Source organism: Cyprinus carpio, unplaced genomic scaffold (assembly GCF_018340385.1).
Source record: "Cyprinus carpio isolate SPL01 unplaced genomic scaffold, ASM1834038v1 S000006575, whole genome shotgun sequence".
Taxonomy (NCBI): Eukaryota; Metazoa; Chordata; class Actinopteri; order Cypriniformes; family Cyprinidae; genus Cyprinus; species Cyprinus carpio.
The window spans coordinates 542-27029 of record NW_024879230.1 but is presented as its reverse complement, the minus strand read 5'-3'; the positions used below and the strand labels follow the sequence as shown (position 1 = coordinate 27029).

Sequence of the window (26488 nt, the reverse complement as noted above, 5' to 3'; positions counted from 1 at the left end):
TTGTTCTCCGCTTAGCTTTAAAGGGGTAATTTAGAAAAGGGGCATGGCCAAACATACCCCAAAGCTTATAAAACCAAAATAAATAGTCAAAACTTTATGAAACTTGGTGAAACCATGTAGCCAGTGTCTCTTAACAAGTATACAAAGTTTTATGGAGATTGGTACATAGGTGGCGCTATAACATTTAATAAAGGCTCAAAACACAAAATTTAAATAGACAATGACCACCATTTGTAGAACAAACACTAGACCTTCATATCATGTGATAGATCTCCTCATTGTGAACATCTTTGCCTCTGGGAGTAATGCTGTCGATCAAATTGTTTATTAAACCTTCACAAATATGTTAAAATCCTACTTTGGTGAACTTGTCCTAGGTTTTTCGCTCAGTCTTGTTTAAACCACTACAGTAATAATCTCTAGACTCTCTAGATCATTAACTATCAAGAATTTTGTCCCTTGGTTAGTACTGAGGGGTCATTTACAAAAGGGTGGGGGCCACATGTAACCAAAAGCTTATTAAACCAAAACAAAACAAAACCTCAAAACTTTATGAAACTTGGTGAAATCATGTGTCAGATGATTCTTAACAAGCATGCACAGTTGCATAGTGATCAGACCATAGGTGGCTCTAAAACAGTTTTAAAGGCTTTAGAAACACAATCATTCTATGGTAAATAGCCTCAAATTGCTAAAAAAAATGCTCATATATTCACACAAACACTAGATCTTCATATCATTTGATAGATCTCTTTATTCAGAACAACTCTGCCTTTGGGACCAATGCTATCAATCAACACTTTACTAGCTATGAAGAATAAAAAGAGTATGTGTATGAGTATGTTCGAATTACCTGAAAGTGCAAATACACCCACTAGATGGCAGGAAAGTATCACTCATTGGCTCATTCTATCGCTTAGTTATTTTTTCAGGTTCAATGATGTAGTGACATTCAGGTCATTATTACATTTAAAATCACATTCATTCAAAGTTCACAACTTAACACTTCATACATACAAACATATCAGTTTTGATAACTGTGCCACATTATAATTAAATTTAAAACTGAAAAGAATATTATAAAAAGGAAAATTTCAGTAAGCATTTTATAAGTTGTAAATAATTTCAAATTTCTATCATGTACACAAAAGCTAAACTAAAAACTTTACTAAATTGCATAAATTCATGCATTACATGATTCTAAATAAAAATGGAGAATCTTATGGAGATTGGAGAAAAATGAACACTGTGATAGTTATAAAGGTTTAAAACCTCTAGGGATGGTTTGCTGGATAAAGATTAAGTCTAGTCCTAGAATAAAATGACCGTTTAAATATGATGAACTAAAATCTGTTTTTTGTGTCATGGTTTTAAATAGTCTCAGACATAGTTGGCACAGTACATATAGCAAGGGTTTTTCTTTAATTAAGGAAATAAATGAAAAATAATTAACAGGCAAGTGTTAGTATTAATTGGTCAATTGCAGGTTTCCATAATATGTTTATTGATATTTTTAAACTGTGGTAAAGAAGTACATTTATAACAAGTGACCTTATACAATATCACAAAATTTATTTAACACAATATCTTTGCACAATTCATAGCATTTTTTTTTTTTTTTGTAGAAAAACAAATTATCATGTGAAAGAAAAAAACATTTTTAATATGACATTGGCAATAAATAATTTATATATTAATTATAAACCCTTATGTTTGTCAGTTTAAAGGAGGTCTTTACAGCAATACATAAAAATATCTTCACAATTTTATTTAAATAGTTTTTAAATCATTTAAAAAGTAGCTTATAAAATATGTCAGGTATTTATTAGTTCATTCATTCATTCATTCATTCATTTGCTTAATTCAGTTCAGTTCAATTCAATTCAATTCAATTCAAAGACTTTTGTTAATAGATATGCTAGATAACTACGACCCATAAACACACTGCATGAAAAATTATGCATGACACATTAAATAATATAATAAGAGTAAATACTAAATAATGGTTGTGAAGTAATGGAAACATTTGAAATTACATAATTTTGAAATAAAATTAAATAAAACAAATAAAAAGTTAAAAAAGTAATAAATAAATAAGTAAATAAAATTATTTATACATTCATTCATTGAATTTCAGTTGTTTGTATATGTTAAATTCTGAAATATTGTGAATATAACCCAAAAACTCTAAATTTATACAAGTCAGTGTGCAATACAGAACGTACAATAGAAAATACAATAATTACAATCTTTTTTTTTACAGGCAGACATTTTGTAAAGGAAAAAAAAAATCACTAACTCATGAAATCACCAAAACTCTATGGTAGTGTTTGTTGGCCAAAGCCCGCCCATGAGGCGTTTGACTGACATGTCAAACAACTGATCACAGTTTGTTTCGTTTAAAGTCATGTTTCTGGATGTTGAAATGTCACCACAACAACAGACTTGTGTGTCTCAGATGTATTTTAAAGATTCTACAGAGTGCATTTATGGAGCAATGAACAATAGTTGCATCCAATTCAAACTGAGTTTTAACTAAGATAATCAAAAATATTACCATTTTACAATGTGCAGGACAACGGAATTTGACAATTAATGCCAGTATAAGAGCACAGTACTATGTTGCTTTCCACTGATGAGATCCAAGAACAGAAATCTAAAGCTCCAGCCAGTGCAAAGTCAATAAAATTGGACAGAGAAAAAATGTAGTATCATCCCATGAATGTCAGTTGGTGTTGAAGTGAGGCATACAGACGATACTCAGTATTTGGTGTTTACAGATTAAATCCATGAAAGCAGCCTGCCTTTAGTTACTTCTCCAAGATGTTCATGATGGTGCAATGGTGTACCCAAAAGTTCTGTGCAGTCAAAGCATTCTTTCTTGCATAGTTATCCATGCAGTTACATTGAATGGAATGTTGTCATCATTATGAACATGCTGTGGTGTACCTGAAGATGATAAGATTTTGTTTAGGAAAATTTTTTTTTTTTTACAAATCATTTATTTTTACAAGGCTTCATATTAAATGAGTAAATAGTCCATTTAACTACAATATGTAATGATTTAAGACATTCTGTTTCTAATATAAACATTACAAAGTGGTAAATGTTTTTTACATTATAACAATATAGTAAAACTCATCAGTATGTAAAATGATAAAAATCATCTTACCTCTTTCTCAATATTTTCAGTGTTGATAAGGATGAAGCAGCAAATATTTCATGTTTTTATCATTTTGCTGGAAACATTTCCTTTTACCGTACATCATTTTTTTAAGCAATTCATTAGGAATTTCATTAGCAGTAACAGTATTATAAAGTCTGCATATACATTCATGGTAAAAGGACATTGGATAGACGTTTTGAACAACAAAAATACATGAAAGAAACAAAAAGAATGAATGAATGAATTAATTAATTAATGAAAAGTACTGATAATGTAATAAAAAGTAGTTTTGAAAAATTGGAAGGGTGTTAAGGCCATTGTATTAATGGGTTTTAGAAACAACTTATATTAACAGCTGAATATCATAATTGCAATTTCAGTATGAAAACATTCATGGCCTTAACACCCAGTAAATGTACAGTGCTACATACTGCCTTCACATGCTATCGGAAATGTCCTACTTTTTACTTTTGAAGAGAAAATCATGACTTTGTCATGTTTATGTATTTTGATGTGTAAAACAATATGAATTTTGTTGGTAGACAAGATGATTTTTGCTTTTTTATTGTTTACAAAATCTTATTGATTGATACTTTGTTATTGAAGCCATTTACTCTATATAATATTGGTTTTAAATTTTGAACTAGGAAATTTATATTTATTCTCATTAGTGGCATGCACAGGCCTCCTTAGGGACCAGAACAAAATCAGGTATATCACAGTTAAAACGACATTTACATTAGAGAGGCACCTTGATACTTCCAAAACAGTAATTCATCAAAACAACTTAAAGAGGACAAAGATAGATGTCCATCAAGTGCCAGTCAGTTGGCATCACTTATGAATAAGAAACGCATGTTACAATTACTAATTAGGGAGACAGACTCAGGTAGAGCTAGTAGTGAAATTGGGTACTGAGTTTGAGGCCAATCCTTTAAAGCAGCAGTTCTTAATCTTGTTCATCATAACCCCTACTCTGCACAATAAAACTTCACAATTTCGTAGTAATATTTATGTTTGCCTGAAGATGCTGAAGACAGATTAAATCAGTGTTCTTAAGTGAAATAAACTTCACGCAATTTTCTGTGTGCTTGGAGTAGATAGCAGTGAACACTGTATACGAAGCATGTCAGTTGAAACACAGTTCATACATGCAGCTCTTTTCTAACAATCTTGTGATTTGAATCAGCTTTGTTAAAGAACAGAGACATGCAAAATATGTACAGTAGGGGTCACAAACAGCTGGGATATGATTTATAAACAGTATGTGCATATGCCTAAATCCAAGCCAACGTTCACATTTGTAAGGGAATATGTACACAGTTTTTCTTGTTTGAGTATAACAGATTTTTGAAAATGTAAGCTGAATATTTGACAAATAACCATAAGATCAACTTTAGGAAGATTGCTGTACAACATTTTATAAATGAGGCCCCAGAATTAAGAACTGTTGATTTAAAGGGACTTTGGTGCACACCACTGATTCCGATAGCATGTGAAGGCAGTATGTTTTCCCACAGAGGCCGTCCACATTTAAAATTCACCTCTGTATCCCCCTCCCCCCATCTTGTTGGACGATTTGATTATGCTAACCATTTTACCACAACACAATCATGATAGCTGAAGTAAGTGGGCATAATATCAATCTTTATTATATCCAAGTCAATGTCTTTCACATATACATGATCAATTAGTGTATTATTTTCAGTTGTTGGTTTCTCAACAATTTGTGTGAAACCAAAATGTTGCATAAGATGATGAATACTTGAATAATTGAAAATGTTTTCATTGAAATCTCCTAGAATTATTTTCCCACCTGGTAAGCAGTTCATTTCATTAACTAAGGTAGTCAACTTCTCTTTAAACAAGGCCATGTTATATGATGGCGGTCTATATACAACTGCCACAGTTGTGTTCAGACGTTCTATCTTGCACATCATACATTCAATGTTAATGCATGGTAAATCCATTAAAGCAACTTTGACATTTTCTTTGTGATATATACCAACACCACCATGATTTTCCTCTTTTAGTTTAGCAAAAACATCCTCACTTCTGTCATATGCAGCACTACGTGTTTTTTCATGGAAATAGTAGCCAGCAAGACTCACATCATTCTCCACATAGTTTGGTTTCAACCATGTCTCTGTTACACATATCATATCTGCTTCAAAGTATCTGTTATCTTGGCGAATGTCTAATATATGTTGGATTAATCCTTCAACATTGTGTAACATAATTTTGTATTTGAAAGTTTCTGTTGTTTCACATGGAAGAATGAATGGAGGCATATTTTGTAGTGATTGCTCAATGTTATCCTTCGCAAAAATAACGTTTTCTTTGAAATCTTCTATGATGAGTCCATCAAGAGAGGTCACTCGACTTAATGCTACATATGCTTGTCCTGCAGCAAAAATATTTTTCATTGAAACAACAGCTTTGTTCACTGTTAGGCCTTGTACTTTATGAACTGTGCAAGCCCAAGCTAATCTGATAGGAAACTGCCTTCTGACACCACCATCACTGGTTACTTTCTCTTCTTCAGGTTCAATTGGTGTTGCTTTCTCCAGTCCAGGTTTTAAACACGGATGTTTGGCTCTTGCTTCTTTACCAACTTGCTCATTGTCAAATTCAATATATATTTTTGAGGGAAATGTTTCATTATCATCATAACAGAATTCTTTAATTGTCCCAAAAATTCCATTCACAAGACCATCTGAAACATTAATATTTTTTATAAGCATTATTCGAGCATCAATAGCTAGTTCAAGGGATTTTTCTAAACAGCTGTTATGAACTTTGAAATGATGCCCATCTTTTTTTTGCATTCGGCCAGTTTTAGCATTTCTCTCAAAGTCTTGTGCTTTCACAGTAACTATGTCTGAGCATAATTTATGCAGCAAATGTATGTTGTGTACGTCAACTTCACTATTGGTTGCATAAATGTGGATATCTGTACTATCATCACCATCACCTGTTTCACATTTTTTAAGCATAGCAACATCATCTTCTAACATTGGTTCATTCTTTTTACGTGACCTTAAACGATTTAGTAATTCTGCAAATTCTTTGTCCTTCTGCCTCATAATCTCTGTAAGTTCAACAAAACTAAACTGAGGTTCCCAAAGATTCACACTGTTCACTGGTTCAGTATAAAGTGGTTTTCCTTTGACGGGAGAAAGTTGATAAAAATCTCCGACTGCTATTACTGAGACTTTTCCAAATGCTGAATAATCTCCTGTTTGTTTGATTTGTCTCAATCTGCCATGAATATATGCCAAAAGTTTATGATCAACCATTGAAATTTCATCAATTATTAATATTTGCAGTTTTCCAAATTTTGCTCTCAATGAATTAATTTTTTCATCTCCAAGTGGTTGATATGGCAATGTAGCATTCGTTCCAATAGAGAAAGTTGAATGTATAGTTTTTGCACTTATGTTAAAGGCACTGACACCAGTCGGAGCTGTTAAGAGCACATGCGTCTCATCTGGATTTTCTGAAAACTTTGATAGAATGCGAGAGGTTTCATAATACAAAGCTTTAATCAACACTGACTTTCCAACTCCTCCAGGCCCAGATATGAACACATGAAATGGATCTGGGTTTTCACCTTGTACTTTTGCTAGACACCACTGCCGCACTTTATAAAAGATTTGTGACTGTTTCTCATTCAAAGAACGCAGCAAAGACATTGCATCTTTCTTTGTCATAGCACAAGGATTCTTTTCTAATGTGAAACCATGAACATTTGGTAATAGATCGGGAATTACATCATCACCTTCCTCTGTTTCTATTGGTTGTTCTTTTCTAGTATCTAGACATTCTAAACGCTCAAGTTCTGCTTCTGGACAGATTTGGGCCCAAGCATCTTCCATTGGTCCATGTTGTTCTAAGTCATCTTGAGCTCTTTGTATTGTCTCTGCTTCTTTTTCAAATTTTGACCTGTTTGTGTCCACTATGATTTTCACTGACTCAAGTTCATCATTATACAATGTTACAAATCCAGTTTCATAAAAATCCTGATATGAAGTGAAATTTGGTGGTTTCAGTTGACTTTGCAAAAAATGAGGCAAAAATAATTCCAAAATACTTTGATAATAATTTTCAGGATTTTTAGTTGGTGAAAAACGAGCATATCGTACAACTGCAAAATCTGTACGAGTTCTTTTTCTCACAAACCCCATATCATTTTCCAGTTTTACTCGGTCTGTGCATGACTTTTCAGATTTGGACAGAACTCTGTATTCTGATGCAAAGGATGCTAAACACATTCCTGTAAATTCTTGAGATTTTGGACGAGCTCTGTATCTGTCTGTGATGCTTTTCATCCATATTTCATCATTGTCAGTTTCTTCATTTTCAGCCTTTTTATTTATGATATTTAAAGGTAAACTCATTTTTACTGTATTAATACCAGTTGGAATAAAAACCACTTTCCTCGATCCTTCTTTTAATCTCATATTAGTCAAACGATAAACACTCTCTTGAGCTGAGACCTCTCTATTATGAAGAAAAACACTTCCAAGTTTTCTTAAAGCTTGTTTTGCATCCATATTGCCATCCTTGTGTGCTTCTTTCTGTGCATTTGCCAACAGCAATCCCATTTCTCTCTCTGCTTTTGAAATGTAGGAAATTATATACACTATGCAAGAGTAAGCATCAACAACAAACTGTATGTCCATGTTTGCATTCCAGCATCGCAAAAGATCTTTATTATACTGATTCACCCAGACATCACTTGGTTTCCTTTTCAGCACAACATTTGTTTTCTTTGTCATTTTGTTATAAGCGCATTCAAATATCTCTTGATTTATACCAATAGATGCAAACATAGAGTCAACAGAGTCAAAGACAGCATCACTGTTCAGCAAACATTCTCTTACTTTTTTCATTATACTTTCAGCTAATTCTTTTGATATCTCTTTAGAATTGTTTACCTTTTGGTCTTTACTTTCACATTGTCCATCAACTGTTGTTTTTTCATTCTTATCTGTTTGTCTGCTTCTTGTAATGAAAGTATTATTGCTAGGTGGACGTGGAAAGTTAAATCTACATGCAGTGCCTTTCTTTCTACACGTTTTTGCATGTCTTTTGCTGTGCTGTTGGACAGTGCTGACAATTTCATGCATTTCTGTTTCATCTTCAGCTGGCATTTGACAAGTGACATAACGATCAACAAATTCTACAACTTCATCATCGTCCTCTCTGTCCACTTGAGGTGCATTCTCAACCCAAAACAGACAATGTGTGTGAGGTGATCCACGTTGTTGAAATTCAATTCGATAGAAATAATCTATTATTTTTCCAATGGGTTGAGCTGGTGACATAATGACATCTTTCAGAAAACAGTGGAATCGATGATCAAACATTCTGGCAGCAGTTACTGGGTTTCGTTTCAGCATCCCACATCTATCAGACCAGTCCAGTTCATCAATAGGAGTTTGACAACCCTCTTGTTTGACAATACACTGCATTAACTCTGGCCATCGCAAATCAGCTGATGAAAATGAACAAAACCATGTTGGGATCCCAAGTTGCCTTACCATTGCAAACAAATCTTTTTGAACAGCTTGCCAAAAAACAGGACTGCCTCTCACTGGCCTTAAAAACTTGTAACCCTCATCATAATTTAAAATTCTTTGAAGTGAGTCTTTGTTTGTCAGCATTTCTGAGGTAATTTTAGTTTTGTTGCTTGAATCATAGCCTTTCCTCAATGCAATAGATACATTAGACATAATTTGATTCAGCTCTGACAAATATTGTCCATAAAAGATGTAGTCGAGGTTTTGGGCAAAACGTCCATCTGCATTTAAAATTCTGTTGTTTAAATACCTAGACAGTGTTAATTTCTCAGGTCGTGAATCATGAAATGTACCTTTTCCTTTTGGGAACAGAACTGGAAAACATTTGGCTTCATTAGTTTCATCCATTAGCATTCTCACTGGATTATTGCCCTCTGCTGGTGCAAGTGACATAATGCCATCAAAGTGTTGATCTAAGACTTCTTGTGCAATGTCCACTGGCTGCAAACATGAATCCATAAACAAACCATGTTGCTGTCGATCATGAAGTGTTTCATCACTCATCTCATTATCATCATTGTCAATGTTTTGCTCTTCATTAATATGCATATCCTCACAATTGTCCAAATCCATATCATTGTTTTCTGTTTTATCAGTCATTTCCTCTTCTATTTTACTCAGAGGATTAATCCAAGTTTTGTTAAACTCTACATCTGTATACCATTTGTTATTCTCTTTTAAATATGTCAGTGCTGTTTTAATTTTATCACTATTCACAAATTTATACTCATAATGCCCTTTATATGTCAGTTTTCTCTTAAGCTTTATTGGTATCATAAAATCATTTTCTGATCTTGGTAAAACATTCACTACTTCTGTAACATTAGATGGAATGCACACAACGGGGCCATATATTCCATTCTGTCCTCCTCGTGGCAAAGCCAGCATTTTCATGAATGGAATATTTTTTCCTATTAGATGTTGCTCAAGAGAGTTTAAACAGCTCAGTTCAGCAGGAATAGGATCCAAACTTAGATTATTTGCTACACTTTCAGCTGGCATTTTACCTTCACAGAGTTTTGTATCACATGTGTGACAAATCCATAAAGATGCAGCAGGACTGTTTTTATAGACACAGTTTTCACTACAATCTTTATTACACTCATGCAGATATTTCAGTGTAATACATTTTTCTGCCATACAACCAGCATGAATTGATTTTTGAAGGTATTTATTTTTATTGCATTTTTTTACCTGCATTTTAAAGCAGCAACGATGACATACTGAACAAATATATTCAGGACCTGTAGATATTTTTTGTTTAAATTGTTCAATTACATAGTCTATCTCTTTCATTTTTAGCTGTGATTCATATTGTCTTGCAGCATTTCTCATTTTTATATTATTGACAAAAGCAATATCAGTTTTATATTTCTGAACATTGTAATTTATAACCATCTCTTTGTGTGTTTTATTTGCATTATACTTTAAAATGCTCATCTTTTTGACTGAGTCTCTGTGTTCTGTGTTTTCATTGTATTTTTGAATACTCATCGTTTTGACCGACTCTCTGTGTTCTGTGTTTTCATTATATTTTTGAATGCTCATCTTTTTGACCGACTCTCTGTGTTCTGTGTTTTCATTATATTTTTGAATGCTCATCTTTTTGACCGACTCTCTGTGTTCTGTGTTTTCATTATATTTTTGAATGCTCATCTTTTTGACCGTATCTCTGTGTTCTGTGTTTTCATTATATTTTTGAATGCTTTTTCTTATATTTCTGAATGCTCATCTTTTTGACCGACTCTCTGTGTTCTGTGTTTTCATAATATTTTTGAATACTCAACTGTTTGACAGACTCTCTGTGTGCTATATTTTCATTATACTTTTGAATACTCAACTGTTTGACAGTGTCTTTATGTGCTTTGTCTGTATGGTACTTTTGTATACTATATTGTTTTACTGCCTCACAATGCAAATCATTCAATCTGTATTTATCTGTGCTGTATTTGCGTACTTTTTCTTGATGCCATTTGTTTACCTTGTACTTTTTAGTACTGCATTTAATTTTTGTCTCTTTGTAAGTTTCATTCTCATCATATCTTTGCTTAGTTTCCATTTTTTTATTTTCTTTAAAATCATGATCACGACTATATTGCAGTCTCTGCTTATAAAGCTTACGTGGGTCTGAGCTAGTTTTTAAATAGGTTGAACCTTGAGAAGATGCTTTACAAAAGCAAGCACAGGTATTGTTGTTGGTTTTTACACATACAACAACTTCATAATGACAGCTATTCACATGTTGCAAATAAATTCCCTTGTCTTGACAGCTCTGTCTATTAGAGGAGACGTTTGAAGATTTATATTTTATCCATTTGTCTTGACTATATGTAAAAATGTCTACACCAATTAAATCACTGGCTGCTTGTATTTCCATCTCTGTCGCCCAAGTTCCAACATATTTCATTCTTGATGTGGCAATGTATTCTGGTACAGAGCTGTATCCTTGTCTGAGATACTGTACATACTTTTCTTCATTGTGTAGTATGTGTGTAACTACAGCCCGTCTTACTTTTCTGTGTTCTTCTTCACTTCCACTTATAGCATACGCTATGGCTCTAAAAAAACAATTACCATCCTCCAAAATTTCTTTCGTTTCACAAGGCTCAGCCATTTCAACGATCTCATTTGGATTATTCTGTTCTATTACAACATTTACGATGTTCAGCTTTAAGCAAACACTCTTTTGTTGCTGTACTGTTAATGGGCTAAACTGAAAAGAAACAGTGGCAGTTTCTGAAATAAATTCAACATCACCTGCAATCTGTTTTGTTAGGTACAAAGAAGGCATTTCTGTTTTCTGTTCAGCACACATTTCATTCACGGATACTTCATCTGTACTTATGAAATCACTCGAAAATTGACTGCAGACAACATCAGCTTCCATTTGGGACACAGCTTTGCACTTTAAATCATCTGATTGGTCATCTGTGTCATTTGTTTTGTACTTTTCCACACTTTGTAAAGAAACAGTAGCAGTTTCTGAAATAAATTCAACATCACTTGCATTTTCATTTGTTAGGTATAAAAAAGGTGTTTCTGTTTTTTTTTCCGTATACATTTCGTTCACAGATACTTTATCTGTGTTTATAACATCTCTCAAAGATTGACTGCAGGCAATATCAACTTCCACTTCTGACACAGCTTCGCAGTGTACATCATTGGATTTGTCATTTGATTTGTCCACACTTTTCTTTACTTTTCCATTTTTCTTATATTTTTTATTGATGGATTTCATCATTGAAATGTAACTTTCGTCCTCATGGAATCTTTTCTTTGACTTCACTTGTTTGTCTTCTTTGAACTCAGGACTATTGTTGCATTTAAGTTTCTTCTTATAATCCTCACATGACTCTGAAGACACATTTGTTGCTACATTAAACAATGGATCTTGAATTGCTGATTTACAAAGGGAAGCACAGTTACCGTCCTTGCTTTTTCCACATACGACGACTTCATAATGACAGCTATTCACATGTTTCAAATATATGCTGATGTCTTGACAGCCATGTGTATTAAAGGACACATTTGAAGATGAAAACTTAAACCATTTCTCTTGACTGTATGTAAGAATGTCTACACCAATTAAATCACTGGCTGCTTGTATTTCCATCTCTGTTGCCCAATTTCCAACAAATTTCATTCTTGATGTGGCAATGTACTCTGGTACAGAGCTGTATCCTTGTCTGAGATACTGTGCATACTTTTCTTCATTCTGCAGTATGTGTGTAACTACAGCCCGTCTTACTTTTCTGTGTTCTCGTTCCGTTCCACTTACACCATAGGCTAAGGCTCGAAAAAAGCAGTTTGCGTCTTTAACAATTTTCATAGTTTCACAAGGCTCAGAAATTTCCATTGGCATCACATTTGGATTCTTTTGTTTTTTTACAACATTTGCAATATTCAGCTTTAAGCAAACACTCTTTTGTTGCTCAAGTGTTAATGGACTAAACTGTATAGAATCACTGGCACTTTCTGAAATAAATTCAACATCACCTGCATTTCCATGAGCTGTGTATGAAGCCATTTCCGTTTTCTGTTCTACACAAGTTTCGTTCACAGAGTTTACAAAATCACTCAGAGATTGAGTGCAGCCAACATCACCTTCACTCTCTTTCACTGCTCGTTCAGTGTTCTGGATCACTGGACAGAATGGCTTACCCTGTTGATCGTTTCTGTCAATCATAACTGCATTGACCCCAGTTACCTCAAACTCATGGTAACGTGCATTAATAGACGCAGCGAGTTTCCGGAAATGAACAATCAGAGAATGCAAGTCACGATGGTAAACCACTACACTCTTACCGTCAGCTACACATCTGCCATCAAAGCGTCTTGAATGTGGATCAATCACTGCATACCAGGAACCTTCTCTGACAGCTGCACATATGGTTAGCTTAATATTCACTAAGCATGCATCAAACCTCTGGAATGCTCGATTTACTGCTTCATCAAATGACATTGCATACCCTCGTAGTTCACCATCATATTTATTGACACCAAACAAGCCAGTCAATGTTTCACCATAGTTTATTGTAAACTGACAATCTTTCAGAGTGTGTGTGTCTGGTAGCTCATGAACAGCTATGAAGCCTGATTCAGGATCGTTGATCTTCCCTGCGTCTCTCATTGCACTGTACAGGTCATTTCCGTGGATCAAAACAGCATTCAGGTCACTTCTTGTCCACTGCAACACACTTTTCATCTTACACATCACAATTGCAGTTAAACTGTTTGCACCACAGCAATGCATAATTCTTTAAATCCCTACCAATAACCGTTTTAATTAGTTATACTGACATCTAGTGATGAAATCATGAAGTTACATAGCATCATTTATTTCTTTATAACCAATGAACACTAATCTTTTTACTGTTGTTTGATTTTTAAATGAATTTTTTTTTTCCTTTCTTTGTTTTTGTTTTAAATTTATTTAATTTTTTTTTTACTTATATTTTTTTTTTTTTGTTTGATTTTGTTTTTATTTTCTATATAAAGAAATAATTTAGTTTTTTCTGTAAATGTGCAAATTTTCTATTACATTATATCATGAGTACACATACAAGTCTCTGTGTGTCTGTGTGTGTGTGTGTGTGTGTGTGTCTGTGTGTATACACCCACATCCATATAAAAGCTTTCTGAAGGAAAACTCACTTATGATCATGAATGATAAATGAATCATTACTCACAATCAAATAACACCACCAACTACTCATGATTGTTTTCATCATTTCAAAATGTGTTAAACAACACACTTTAACAACATTTAAAAAATTTGTACATGACAAAATGATTCTTTTAGTATTATTTTATAGTTGATAAGATTTTAATTTATTTAAATGGATCATACCACTTCAGAACACTTAAAATATACAACACCAAAGGCATGAAAAACTTTTATTCCCATTTAAGAGCCTGAAAGAATTCATCAGTGTGGACTTTTAGTTTATAAAAACAACAACAAAAGATTAATAAGTGCCACACATGTTTGGAACATCTTAAAGTTCCATAAATAATTGCAACTTTTGGTTGACACACTCCTCTTAGGAAAGTAAAAAAATATTGAATAATTAGGGTAAACATACTTATTAAGCTCATGTACCCATTAAGCACAGTCCCATATTTGAGCTCATATTATAAAAAGAAAAAAAAAATGTTTTTGTCCTACTTGATGTCTTATCCAATTGATGTGTTAGTTACTGCATACTTCCTGTCATTTCAAGTCTATCAGATCATTGGACACTGAGATATGATTATAAATGTGTTAAAACTGTCTGTTACTGCATACCTAAAGTATAGCTCCTTAAATGTGCATTTTTTTTTTTTTATGTTTCAACCTTTATTTTGGGTAAGTTTTACAATTTACTGTAAAATTAAGAGATTAATGTTCAGACTTTTATATTTTATAACCTGGAACATGGATATGGGATATAATTACAGTTAGATCCAAAAGATAGGTTTAGCAACACAACGCAGATGCTACAGAACACAGTTATCTGACTGTATAAGATGTGCTACGGTAATTCAAACTTCACAGGCATTACCAGCTTGTTCTTTTACATCCATATTACTAATAAACTGACAGTTTATTGCTGGTCTGTGGTTTTACACTGCTTTTATTTTTAAAGATTTCATATTATTGTAATGTAAGCTTAAAGGATACACTACTATGAAAATCACACAGCTTCAGTTTGACATCAATAAGAAAGTATAATTTCATAGATATTGTTAATAGTTGTTCATATTAAAATATGTATGAACTTACTTAATATTACATTAAATTTATTATAAATTGTTGCTGCTCCAATGCAGATCAATGTGCTCTCTTTAAGCTCTTCCACACTGAACGTCTATGTAAATACTTAATAAACAGACTTTAAATATAAACTGATGGCTGTCACTTAAGTTATTCTTTTTTATAAGATTTTGGATGTAAATTGATTTATTTTTTTTAAGTTTTTGTTTATAAGTTTGTGAAAATTTTTTGATAAATATTTTTATATGTATTATTATAAACTGAACCTACTAACACCTGATTAAACTGTCAAAGTCTGAGGCAAAAAAAAAAAAAATAAAACAAAAAAACCTGTGTCCATTCTTGATCATCATACACTACATGGTTTTCTATGGAATCTGTCAACACAAATCTGCAGACTGGCTCTGACCTTTGACAACTAGCATCAACTTCTCCAGACTTAAAATCAGTGGAAAATCAGGCCAAAAATTGTGTAGCATATTTTAAAAGATTATAGACAAATTGAGCAGCTAGTTTCTGTGTTCATCCCCATGAATGAAATATTTTATTGGTTTGTTTTAATTTGATTTTTAAATATGTACTTTTTAGCTGAACATAAGACTAGTCTAGATGTTGCAGTGTGCTTAAATGACACTTCACTATGAATATATAGGGTAAACATACCTGTTAATCTCACCAAAATCTACACTGAGACATTTTTAGTGCACAAGATATTGGTTTCAATATAAAAAGTTATGTTAATATATTAATCTCTCACTCAAAAATATTTAATTTTCTTTTAAATGTCAAAAGTATTTTGATTATGGTATACATCATTAAATCCAAAAAAGTCTTGCTGTGCTTAATGGGTATGGTTTTATACCCTTTAAGCACACCCCTGTTCCCGTTAAGCTCACATTATGTTTTATTAAAAATTCTTCTTTATTTCAAACAACCTTTTTAAAGAATAATTGAAAACTGTTTTATTTAAACACAAGATCAATCACAAAAAATTACAAAATAAAAACAGAAAACTAAAATCAAACAAGGCATTCAATTTGATCAATTATATACTGTATTCATAATGAAGTGTCATTTAAGCACATTGCAACATCTATACTACTCCATGTCCAGCTAAGTAACACATGACATATTCAAAAATCTAATAAAACAAACCAATAAAACATTTCATTTATGGGGACAAACACAGAAACTAGCCTTATTATGAAGCCTCTTACTTAACTTTGTCTGTCATCTCTTAAGGCTGAAATACACTACACAAGTTTTGCCCCAATTTTCCACTGATTTACAGCTTGAAGAAGTTGACGCTAGTTGCCAAAGGTCAGAGCCAGTCTGTAGATTTGAGCTGACATATTTAATAGAAAAATTATGGACTGTATGATGGTCACAGACACGATTTTTCTAGCTTTAGACTTCAATTCCATCCAGTCAGAGCAGATCAAACATGTTTGATATTTTAAGCACATTTTAGAACACATTGTGATTTCATTTCACATGTTTTCTAGGAATAATGCACACGTTTCTGGATAAGTTTGTTGTGATCAGAACAACTTGAAGGCCTGGTTGGTAGTATATGATCCTCAGTCATCTAGTGTATGATGCCCAGATTTCCTTTGTGACTTGTAAATAGTCACAAAGGAAAATTGGCCAGCATACACTAAACGACTGAGGATCACAACATACACTATTGTTTTAAAAATCTGTTCAAATTTTAAAAGTCATGTAGTTTATTCCAGCCTTTAGTCACTTTTTTTCCTGGACAGATAGGATTTCTGATGGCTCCTTCTTTGAATGGATGACATGCCCCTTTCATCTTTGGGCATAAGCTATAATTACGTCTAGATTGTTTCTTAAAGCTGTGAAAAGAAGTCATTAACCATTTTATAAAGATTAACTTAAAGTGACAACTATCAGTTAATATTTAAAGTCTGTTTATGAAGTATTTATATAGACATTCAATTTAGAAGAGCTTAAAAAGAGCACACTCAGCTTAATTGGAGTAGCAACAATTTTTGATAAACTTCATGTAATATTTATTAAAATATTTAGCAAAATAATCTAAATCATGTATTAACTTCATACATATTTTATTATGAACTACTATTATTAACAATATCTATAAAAAAAGTTTTTTTCTTATTGATGTCACACTGAAGCTGTGTGATTTTCATAGAAGTGTACCCTTTAAGCTCACCTTCCAAGAATATGAAACCTTTAAAAATTACAACAGTGTAAAGCCACAGTCCATCAATAAACTGTCAATTTATAATATTATGGATGTAAAACCACAAGCCAGTAATGCCTGTGAAGTAATATATTACTAATGCACACAATCTTATACAGCTAGTCAGCTAACTGTGTTCTGTAGCATCTGTGTTATGTTGCTAAAACTATCTTTCAGCTCTAACTGTAATTATTTTCCACCTCCAAGTTCCAGGTTACATTATGCAATAGTCTAAACATTAATCTCAAAATTTTACAGAAAGTAGTGAAACTTAACCCAAAATAAAAGCTTATACATGAAGAAAATGCACATTTAAGGGGCTCCTCTTTTGGTGAAAGTTTTCTGACAGCTTTCCAAAAGGCTGCCAGAGAGTGTGAACACATGGAGACTCATATCTCGGTGTGTAATTATCTGAATGACTTGAAATGACAAGAGGTATATAATAAGAAACACATCATTTGGTTAAGACATCAAGTAGGATAATACATTATTTTTATTTTTTTTATAATCTGAGCTCAAAAATGGACATGTGCTTAATGGATACATGAGCTTAATAGGTACAATTCATCTAACTGATCAAATTGAATGCCTTGTTGCTTGATTTTAGTGTTCTGTTTTTGTGTGTGTGATTAACTTTGTACCTTCAATTATTTTTTTTTTCAATAATTTTGTAAAGAGGCCGTTTAAAATAAACAAGACATTTTAACAGGGGTGTGCTTAAAAAGTACAAAAACATACACATTAAGTACAGCCAGACTTTTTGCATATAATGATATACATCTAAATTTGAAATGCTTTTGTCATTTAAGATAAAAGTAAATGTCGTGTGAGACATTAATATTTTATTTAAACATAACTACTTGTGCTGAAATCAATATCTTGTGCATTAAATATGTCTCAATGTAGATTTTGGTGAGCTTAATATCTATGTTAATATCTATGTTTACCCTAGGCGTACAAAAAATTTCAGTTTTTCTTACCTATAAATCCATTGGAGTGTTCATTCAACATGAAGAAAAAAAAATACTTCATTAGACACATATCTTCAAAAACCACATATAATAACTGCATGTACAAAATGCACAGTATATTACACAAATCTTATCAACATGCTAACTATTAACAACATTGTAAAACATTCACTACTTTACCCAAAATACTTTACTGTTGGCTTTATGATTGCAATATATAAAAAAGTAACATCTTACCTCAAATCCTGTTTCTGCAAGTCTTCTGCAACATTAATTCAATTCTTTTTTCTGAATGTTTTATTGTTGGCAAAAATGTTTCTCACTACATTTCAAGCTTTTTCCAGCACTGACAATAATGAAATGGTCACCTCCAGCTGGCCTGTGGACAAAACCCATACAATAAATTTCTAGCTTTTTTTAGAGCTTTTTATAGTGATGTGGTTAATTAAATGTTGCCTGTGGACAAAATTACTCCCTCACATTTCACTGCTGGTTATATATTCTCTATATAATCGTGTATGTGACAAATAAATATCTTACATCTTTACTTTGTTTCTTTAGTTTAGACGAAATTTAATTTGATTATGGTATCTAATGAGCATCACTGGTTTACAACACTGTATCAACTCTGTTTTCGCGATTGCTCATGTGCCACATCTGACAATCATGTAACACATTACTTACCCGCCCAGTCTCTTCCAATCACAAACATATTACTTTTTCAGTTATTTACACAACAAACAGAAAAACAAGCAAATAAACTAATGATTATGAAAGTATGTAATTTCTGTGTTAAATTCATAGTACTTGTGGAATTTTCATATCTATAAAGAATAATAAATTTACATGACAAATGCCAGGGGTTTTAGCAATAAGCTTTAGTTAAAAAAAGGTAAGAACATATATCACGTGTCTTGCCGACACACTGCACCTGCTATATACGATATATTAATGTATCTATAGATAGAATTTACACCGTCAACAAAATTAGTAAATAAAACACAAAAATGATATTTTTTGGTAACTATACTTTTAACTGAAAAAAAAATGAAACATTCAACCAAGAAGAAAAACAGATGAAGCAATTAACCATTACAGCCTTAATTTCCAAACATCTCAATGCTATTAACACATTACATTAACTACTACGTTAACTATTAAACTATTAATAACAATTATAACTCCACAAATACTGTAAAAATAGCGACCTAGTCAATTACAAAACTAGTAGTGAAATAAAACGTTGCCTTTCAAAAATGTATGTACATAATACAGCCACCAAACATTTAAACACACAAAAAACAACTTAGACTGACTTAAAAATACCACGAATGACTAATATTAATACACAGATGATTAAGATTACACAGAGAGCAACTCCACCGCATGTCTTACCTTGTTTTGCAACTTGAGATGTATTGCTTTGTTTTGGGGTTTGAGAGGAAGATGTTTTGTTTTACGGGTAAATAGGAATACGTCTAGTGGATGGAATAATAAAAACACGTTATGATTACTGATAAATCTAAAACTTTTGTTATAAAAAGAAAACTTGCAGTAAGCATTTTGTTACATATATAATTTAATTCAAAACTAATAACATATTTCAAATGACTAATATATTTATTTATTTATTTTTTACAGCGTTTCATTTTATACAAAACAGAAAAAAAAATTGAGCAGCAGTCATCACAGCAGTATAATACATTTTAACATCACTCACTAATGTTTCTATGTTAAAAACTGCTTAAAATAACTGTAATGAAGTATAACACATGCTTACTGATATAAATATAACCTATTCTATAGCACAAATCATCGTGTTCCATCTGCAAAAAACCCGTTAAGATGATAGTAGAGTGATACCCAATCTGTATAAATAACATTAAAATAAAAGTCCTTCACATTGGCTTTACAAAATTTTAAACTATGCCTGACACACCTTTAGGCCAATTAAAACTCTGTGTTACTCAACACTATCCGCCCACTTCTTTAATCAACTTTATTGCTACATTTATATTTCACATTTCGATTTATTTTTACATTTAGATTTATTTGATAAATATTTTTAATCTACAAAGTCCTTATGTTATAAGCTATAGATTAACAATTGCCCTTTAGAAAATTTACCTTGTCAACTGGATTGTCGTCAACAGAAAGTAGGCGGTTACTAAAAGCCTATTGGACAAAAACGTTGTCAATTTAACGAGTTCAGTGCCATTTGCAATTTGCGATCATAAAACCTACAACCTTACGTTAATCAAGAACATCGCCTAATTTGATTTAAATATGGATAAGAAACCATCATCAAAGGCAGACACAGAAGAAATTGTCACACTTACTGCATATGTACACAACGTGTCACCACTTAAAACGTCGAGAAGAAACTCCAAATTCTTCAATGCCATTCTACAAACCTCTCGACAAGAATATCATGACGCAGTGATATTCACGCCTGAAAAACACGGAATTTTTACTATGGCAGCAGGAAAAGAGACAGCTATAAAGCTCAATAACGTCCAACGACAACTAAGTAAGTACTAATCATTCAGTATTTTACATGCACATAAATTACATTAAGACTATTAATAATTTCTGGTTGAAACAGACATATTAATATTACGGATGCTCCTATGAGGATTTGTGCAGCCAATTATACAGAGTACCGATTCTGATGGTTCAAGCTTTATAACATATGCAATAATGTTATATAAATAATCACACAAATTATTCTATATACAGTGAACATTTTAACATGCCTTTACAATGGGGTTTATGTATAAGATTATGTACATCAGCATAATTAATATAAGATTAAAAAAATGAAGCAGTCTGATACAACTCACAAGGTCTGTTTAAACATTATTTAATAATAAACATTGCAGAACAAAATAAACTTTCAATCTCCTAAAATTGAAAATTCTGATGTAACTTAAACATTGTTCAATACAATTGTGAGCAGGACAAAATTAATAAAAATAAATAAATAAATAAAAATTAGACTCCTAAAATAACAAATGATGCAACTCATGTGTTTAATTTAACATTATCAAATGTTAGACATAAAACAAAATAAGCAGAAACATTTAAACTACTGAAACAACAAAACACAGTAGTTCTATCACAGTTATATCCACAAACACTGCAAATAATCCACAAGTCAGGTAATTTAAAAAAAATGTATTCAGATTTTTTTTTTTTTGATAAATAATAAATAATGCAAATATTAACTAAATTTTTTACAATACATATTTCCATCAGGCAAAGTCATTCATATATGCCGATACATTTTTGGCTCAAGGTCTGCATTTAAAAATGACACCAGACGTTTTCAGCTGCTTTCTGCAGATAAATCAAGTTCTTCTAAACTGACTCAACCACATTTATTTTTGAACCTTGCCTAATACACAGATGCATTGTCATGTTAAAATAGAAGAAGTTTCTGTCCAAACTGTTGCTATAAAATTAGAAGTACACAATTCATAAGACTATCATTATGCTTAAACATTAAGATTTGTAATCAAGCAAATAACTAAAGTAATCAAATCTGCTCATTAGAAGGTATATAAAGTATTTGTCATTGTTTTTATGGAAAGACAAACAAAATGAACTTACACCATCTAAACATTTTTCTAAATGTTTCTGTTTTTATTTTCATAATCACTCCAACATAATAATCAAACTTTCTTCTTTATCACACAGATGCACAAGACTACGTAGTCAAATGCAATCGACAAACAACCATTGACGTTGCCGATGTGGAATTTCAATACAGGCCCCCTAAAGACAGCACTGCTGTCACCATTGATGCCATCAATGCCATGGGCACTTTCCAGATGGTGAGTATACTCAATCTACACATATTATTTATTTGTACCTTATTTAAATACATAGTTTACCCAAAGATAAAAAAAATTACTTGATGTTTACTTACTCACACACAATACTTCAAAGATGTAGGTGATGTTTCCCTTTTAATTGTGCATGAAGATTTGTACATCAAAACATGATCCTTGTTAATTCATATAATTGTTATATTTTGGAATACGTTTTGTCTATTCTTATGTTTTAAAACACAATTAATTCCTCTGAAGACTGCAGCAATGATATTGATAATTCGCTTTTCAATCAGTGTCACATGATACTTCACAAATCATGGAGCAGCATTTACTACATTTACAAAGAGCCATAGTTCACTGACAAGGTACACAAAAAAAACTGTAGACTATTTTATTGCACGATTATGAAATCGAAGAAATCATTTGCGATAATGACAGCTGTTTGCGTAGCTTCTCAGTGGACTATGGCTCTGTGTAGTAAATGTTGTTCCATCTGAGAGCACATGGAAATACCACATTTAATAACGTTTTTTCTTCAAATTCACTTCATAACGTCAGTCAAGTTTTTAAAATAAATCCTTCTGTGACATGATATGACTTCTTACACAGAATAAGGCACACAACATATTTCATAGTGTTCTAAGCGGTGATAACGGCAAATATACTTTATTTTAATATAAAATAATAAGAATAAGAACTCAGATAAACCATATATTGTCATAGTCGTGTGTTTATTAGTCACGTTGAATCAATGAAATCGGTTAAATCTTCTGTTTATTCAGCTGCAGCTATAGGCATTTCCTGTGTTTCTTCTTCGGGGCATATTTGGATTTTTAGTGTGAGAGCGCCCTCTGGCCTTCAGATGGAGATTTACTGCTGATCACAGAACCGTGCTTCTCTGAAAGATACGCATGNCAATTAATTGAAATATGACCACAAAGCCAGTCTTAAATCATTTGAATATATTTCTAGATAGGGGTAGCCAAAAATACATTGTATAGCTCAAAATGATCACTTTTTCTTTCATACCAGAAAACATTAGAATAAACATCATATTCCATGAAGATATGTACTACCATGATATCAAAACTTTTTTTGATTAGTAATATGCATTGCTAACAAGTTAATTTGAACAACTTTAAAGTCACTTTTTTTTAAGAATTTTGATTTCTTTGCACTTTCAGATTCCAGATTCTCAAATAGATGTACCTAATCCTATACTGAATACTCCCCTATCATAGCACATGGTTAACACATCAATGGAAAGCTTATGTATTCAGCTTTCAGATGATGTATAAATCTCAGTTACAAAAAATTGACCCTTATGACCTCTTTTGTGGTCCATGATCACATATATTTATGACTTTAAAGCTCTGAATTTTATACTGCATATTTGTACACATGCAAGCTGCTTTCTTAAACCTAGTCCTCTTAGGTTTACACATTCATTCTACACAAAAACTCAACAGCACTTTAATATTCCTATTACATGTATTTACTTTACAATTACTACAAATAAACTTGTTTCTGCTAACAACATACTCTGAAATACTGTTTAAAAATCCTCTATTTATATAAACTTAATACATCAACATGTAATTACAAAACTTATATCAAGTACATATCAACCACTTTTAAAACAAAACAAATTGATTTATAGCTCTATAGATTTAATTATTAATTTAAAAATTAAAATTACAAAATGGTTGCAAATTTGTTTAGAAATTTCAATGTATGAAAAACTGCTCTAACAAAATAATTTTTTTGCTGTTTCTAATATTACACTATTGTCTTTCACAGATACCGAAAGTCTCAGCCACAGTTTACAAAGTTGACACTTCAAGTGAAACAGTGACACTGAATAATGTCGACTGTGAAGTAAAATACTGTCACATTGCCGACATGACTGGAACCATTCAGCTTGCACTATGGGACTCACAGATAGACCTAATAAACAACAACCGCTCATACACATTCACTGACCTGTCCACCAGAATGTACCAAGGAAGAAAACACTTAACTACAACTCGAAACACAGTGATCAATGAATTGGATAAACCTGTCCCATTCAAAGAACCTACCAGCAGCAGCATGGAAACCACCACACTCCTGCATGTCACATGCCCTCTGGAGAGCACAAAAATTAAAATTATAAAGCAGTGCCCCAAATGTCTGTGTACTCAGCTCAATTTCAAGCCTAAAGAAGAGTTCCACAGGTGCAGTTCATGCAAATTCCTTCGGAAGTCTGACAACTACGCAACAAAATGCAATGGTACACTTACAGTGAAGACCAAAAACGGAGAGATTGATCTCATCATCTCAAACTCCCTCCTGAACAAATTTATTGTATCCAAATGTGAGATCAACAAAATAGATGAGCAAGATGTGGAAGAAATGCTAATTCGATATGATACCTTGCATATCACATACACCTCAGACTTCCACATCACTTCACTTGAAGAACCTACTGCCCCCTCCCAGCAAATGCACAGAGTCATCGAGTGTCCAAACACCTCAACTGCTCCACAAAACACCTGCAGCAGTTCAACATCCCCATCTTCCCAAAAAACTCTAACCAAAGGACAAGACCCCACCTTGCCAGGACAACACACACCTGGCCCTGTCTGTCCAAGTCCAGCCAAAAAAAACAAGAAAGGCAAAACTGCTTCATCTACCATAGCTACTCCTGCTGAAGACGCCGCCTTAGATAACATTGCACATTTATTTGATGACTAGCTTTTCTTTCATGCTGACTACACAAATGTTGGGTCTTCAGTTTCTACAATATACAGTTTCTACAGTTAAATTCTTTAAATTAGTATACAGCTAGAAACTAAAAAAATTTTGGGAGATTATTTTATAAAATAGTTTACAATAAACATATACTTTTTTTAGAATTGACAGTTTTCTAGCTCAAATTGTGTTTATTTATTCTACATTGTAAACAATGTTGCTTGGATATTGTTACAAGGACAACTCACCTGACAAATGTACACCTATCCTCATTTACTGACAATAATGTTGTTTATCAAAATGTCCTAACATATACACTTTTAGTTTACCAAGCAGTTAACACTTGCAACCTTTTCATTTTCTAGCAGTCATTCACAAAAATATATAACTTATTCATCTTAAATGCTTTGCTTATGTTCTGATGTTATGATGTTCACTAACATTATGCAGATGCATATTTTCCATATCTGCTTTCTATAAGTACAATAGATAAATAAAATAATGACATTTATTTTCAACAAATTTCTGTATTAATGAAAAAGACATAAAATGTCTTTTTTTATACATTTATTTTCTTTATTTACATTATTTTTACTTTAAACTTCCATGCTTACTATATACATAGTACTAATAAAGAAACTTCATAACTTTAAGTTCTCCATGCTCTGTCTTTCTCCAATGTCCTATTACCTTTGATGAAAACAAAAGTACTTCAGCTGGAAAACATTATTAAACAATCTCCTTTCAAAACTTAACCTCTAAAGCTCTGTAGCATATTTTATATTACTTTACTGATTTTAGCATACCTGCATTTAAAAGAATACCCTACTCACATATATCACAATAAATTAATAAAATGGTCTCATTTAAAAGAAAACACCACACATCTTAACACATGGGTGAAATAATATTTTTATTGCATTTTCATACTTGTATGATAAACACAAATTCCAAAAATGACACTTTGATTTTTTCTACTTGTTTTCAGTGGTGGTCAGTAATGGAGTAGCTTTACTTCGTTACTATACTTAAGTACATTTTTCAAGTATCTGTACTCTACTTGAGTAGTGTTATTTTGACTTTTACTTTTACTTCACTACATTTCAAGATGAATCTAGTGTCTTAAAAACCTGTAAAAGCTAAGCATATTCAGTGTAGTTCACTGCTCCCTACTCCCTACTCCCTAAGCACGGGATATCCATTTAAGTGGACTTCACTGACAATAATCACTAATTTGGATTGCCCTGCAACGTCATCAAAGAAAGGTAACAATGGAGTCACACATTATTATATAACATAAATAAATATCGTAATTAATTTTATTTTAACTTTAAATACATAAAATACATGTAGGCTACAATTATGTATCTAAAATATAGTCAAAATGTATATTTTTTGGACTGTTAACAGAAATACTGTTCTTTCCCACATACAGCCTCAAAGTTAACATCTGCTTAAGTAAAGGAAATAAACGAAAATAAAACATTACACAGCATCTCTTTCTCCGATTTTACTTAGTTTCACCTATTCATACAATACAATATGCAAATGTAACACTCATAGCCATAACCATTCATAAATACCCTAATTTGTATAATAACAAAAAAAAATTCAACTCCTCCATTGAAGACCCTTAACAAAAAAAATCTTCCAACAGCTCTGCTTTATTATTAATTCTGACTGGTGACGCGGTGCACAATGACAGTTGGGTGACTTT

At 32.2% G+C, this 26488-nt stretch overlaps 3 protein-coding genes across 3 annotated transcripts; 1 reads left to right on the top strand and 2 right to left on the bottom strand.

Moving 5' to 3' along the window:
• Positions 1–4537: 4537 nt before the first annotated feature.
• Positions 4538–10452, bottom strand: LOC109089406. The gene has a single exon (XM_042754654.1). The coding sequence runs from the start codon at positions 10405–10407 to the stop codon at positions 4750–4752; it is 5658 nt and encodes a 1885-aa protein (XP_042610588.1). The 5' UTR covers positions 10408–10452; the 3' UTR covers positions 4538–4749.
• Positions 10453–10456: 4 nt separating this feature from the next.
• LOC109071404 lies at positions 10457–13489 on the bottom strand (the record flags this gene model as incomplete). The annotated part of the gene is made up of 1 exon (XM_019087855.2): positions 10457–13489. A coding segment is annotated over exon 1 (3009 nt), but the record flags the coding sequence as incomplete, so codon positions are not given.
• A 6794-nt stretch (positions 13490–20283) lies between these two features.
• On the top strand, positions 20284–24883 carry LOC122144027. The gene is made up of 3 exons (XM_042754656.1): positions 20284–20732; positions 21902–22038; positions 23839–24883. Exons 1-3 carry the CDS (start codon positions 20489–20491, stop codon positions 24772–24774), a joined length of 1317 nt encoding a protein of 438 aa, XP_042610590.1. The 5' UTR covers positions 20284–20488; the 3' UTR covers positions 24775–24883.
• The last annotated feature ends 1605 nt before the right edge of the window (positions 24884–26488 follow it).

Bases quoted from the DNA above. Each gene is read 5' to 3' on its own strand.
- LOC122144027 (XM_042754656.1), top strand. From the start codon at position 20,489: ATGGATAAGAAACCATCATCAAAGGCAGACACAGAAGAAATTGTCACA. The intron at 20,733-21,901 runs GTAAGTACTAAT...TTTATCACACAG, and splicing joins TAACGTCCAACGACAACTAA to ATGCACAAGACTACGTAGTC. The intron at 22,039-23,838 runs GTGAGTATACTC...TGTCTTTCACAG, and splicing joins CCATGGGCACTTTCCAGATG to ATACCGAAAGTCTCAGCCAC.
- LOC109089406 (XM_042754654.1), bottom strand. From the start codon at position 10,407: ATGAGCATTCAAAAATATAATGAAAACACAGAACACAGAGAGTCGGTC.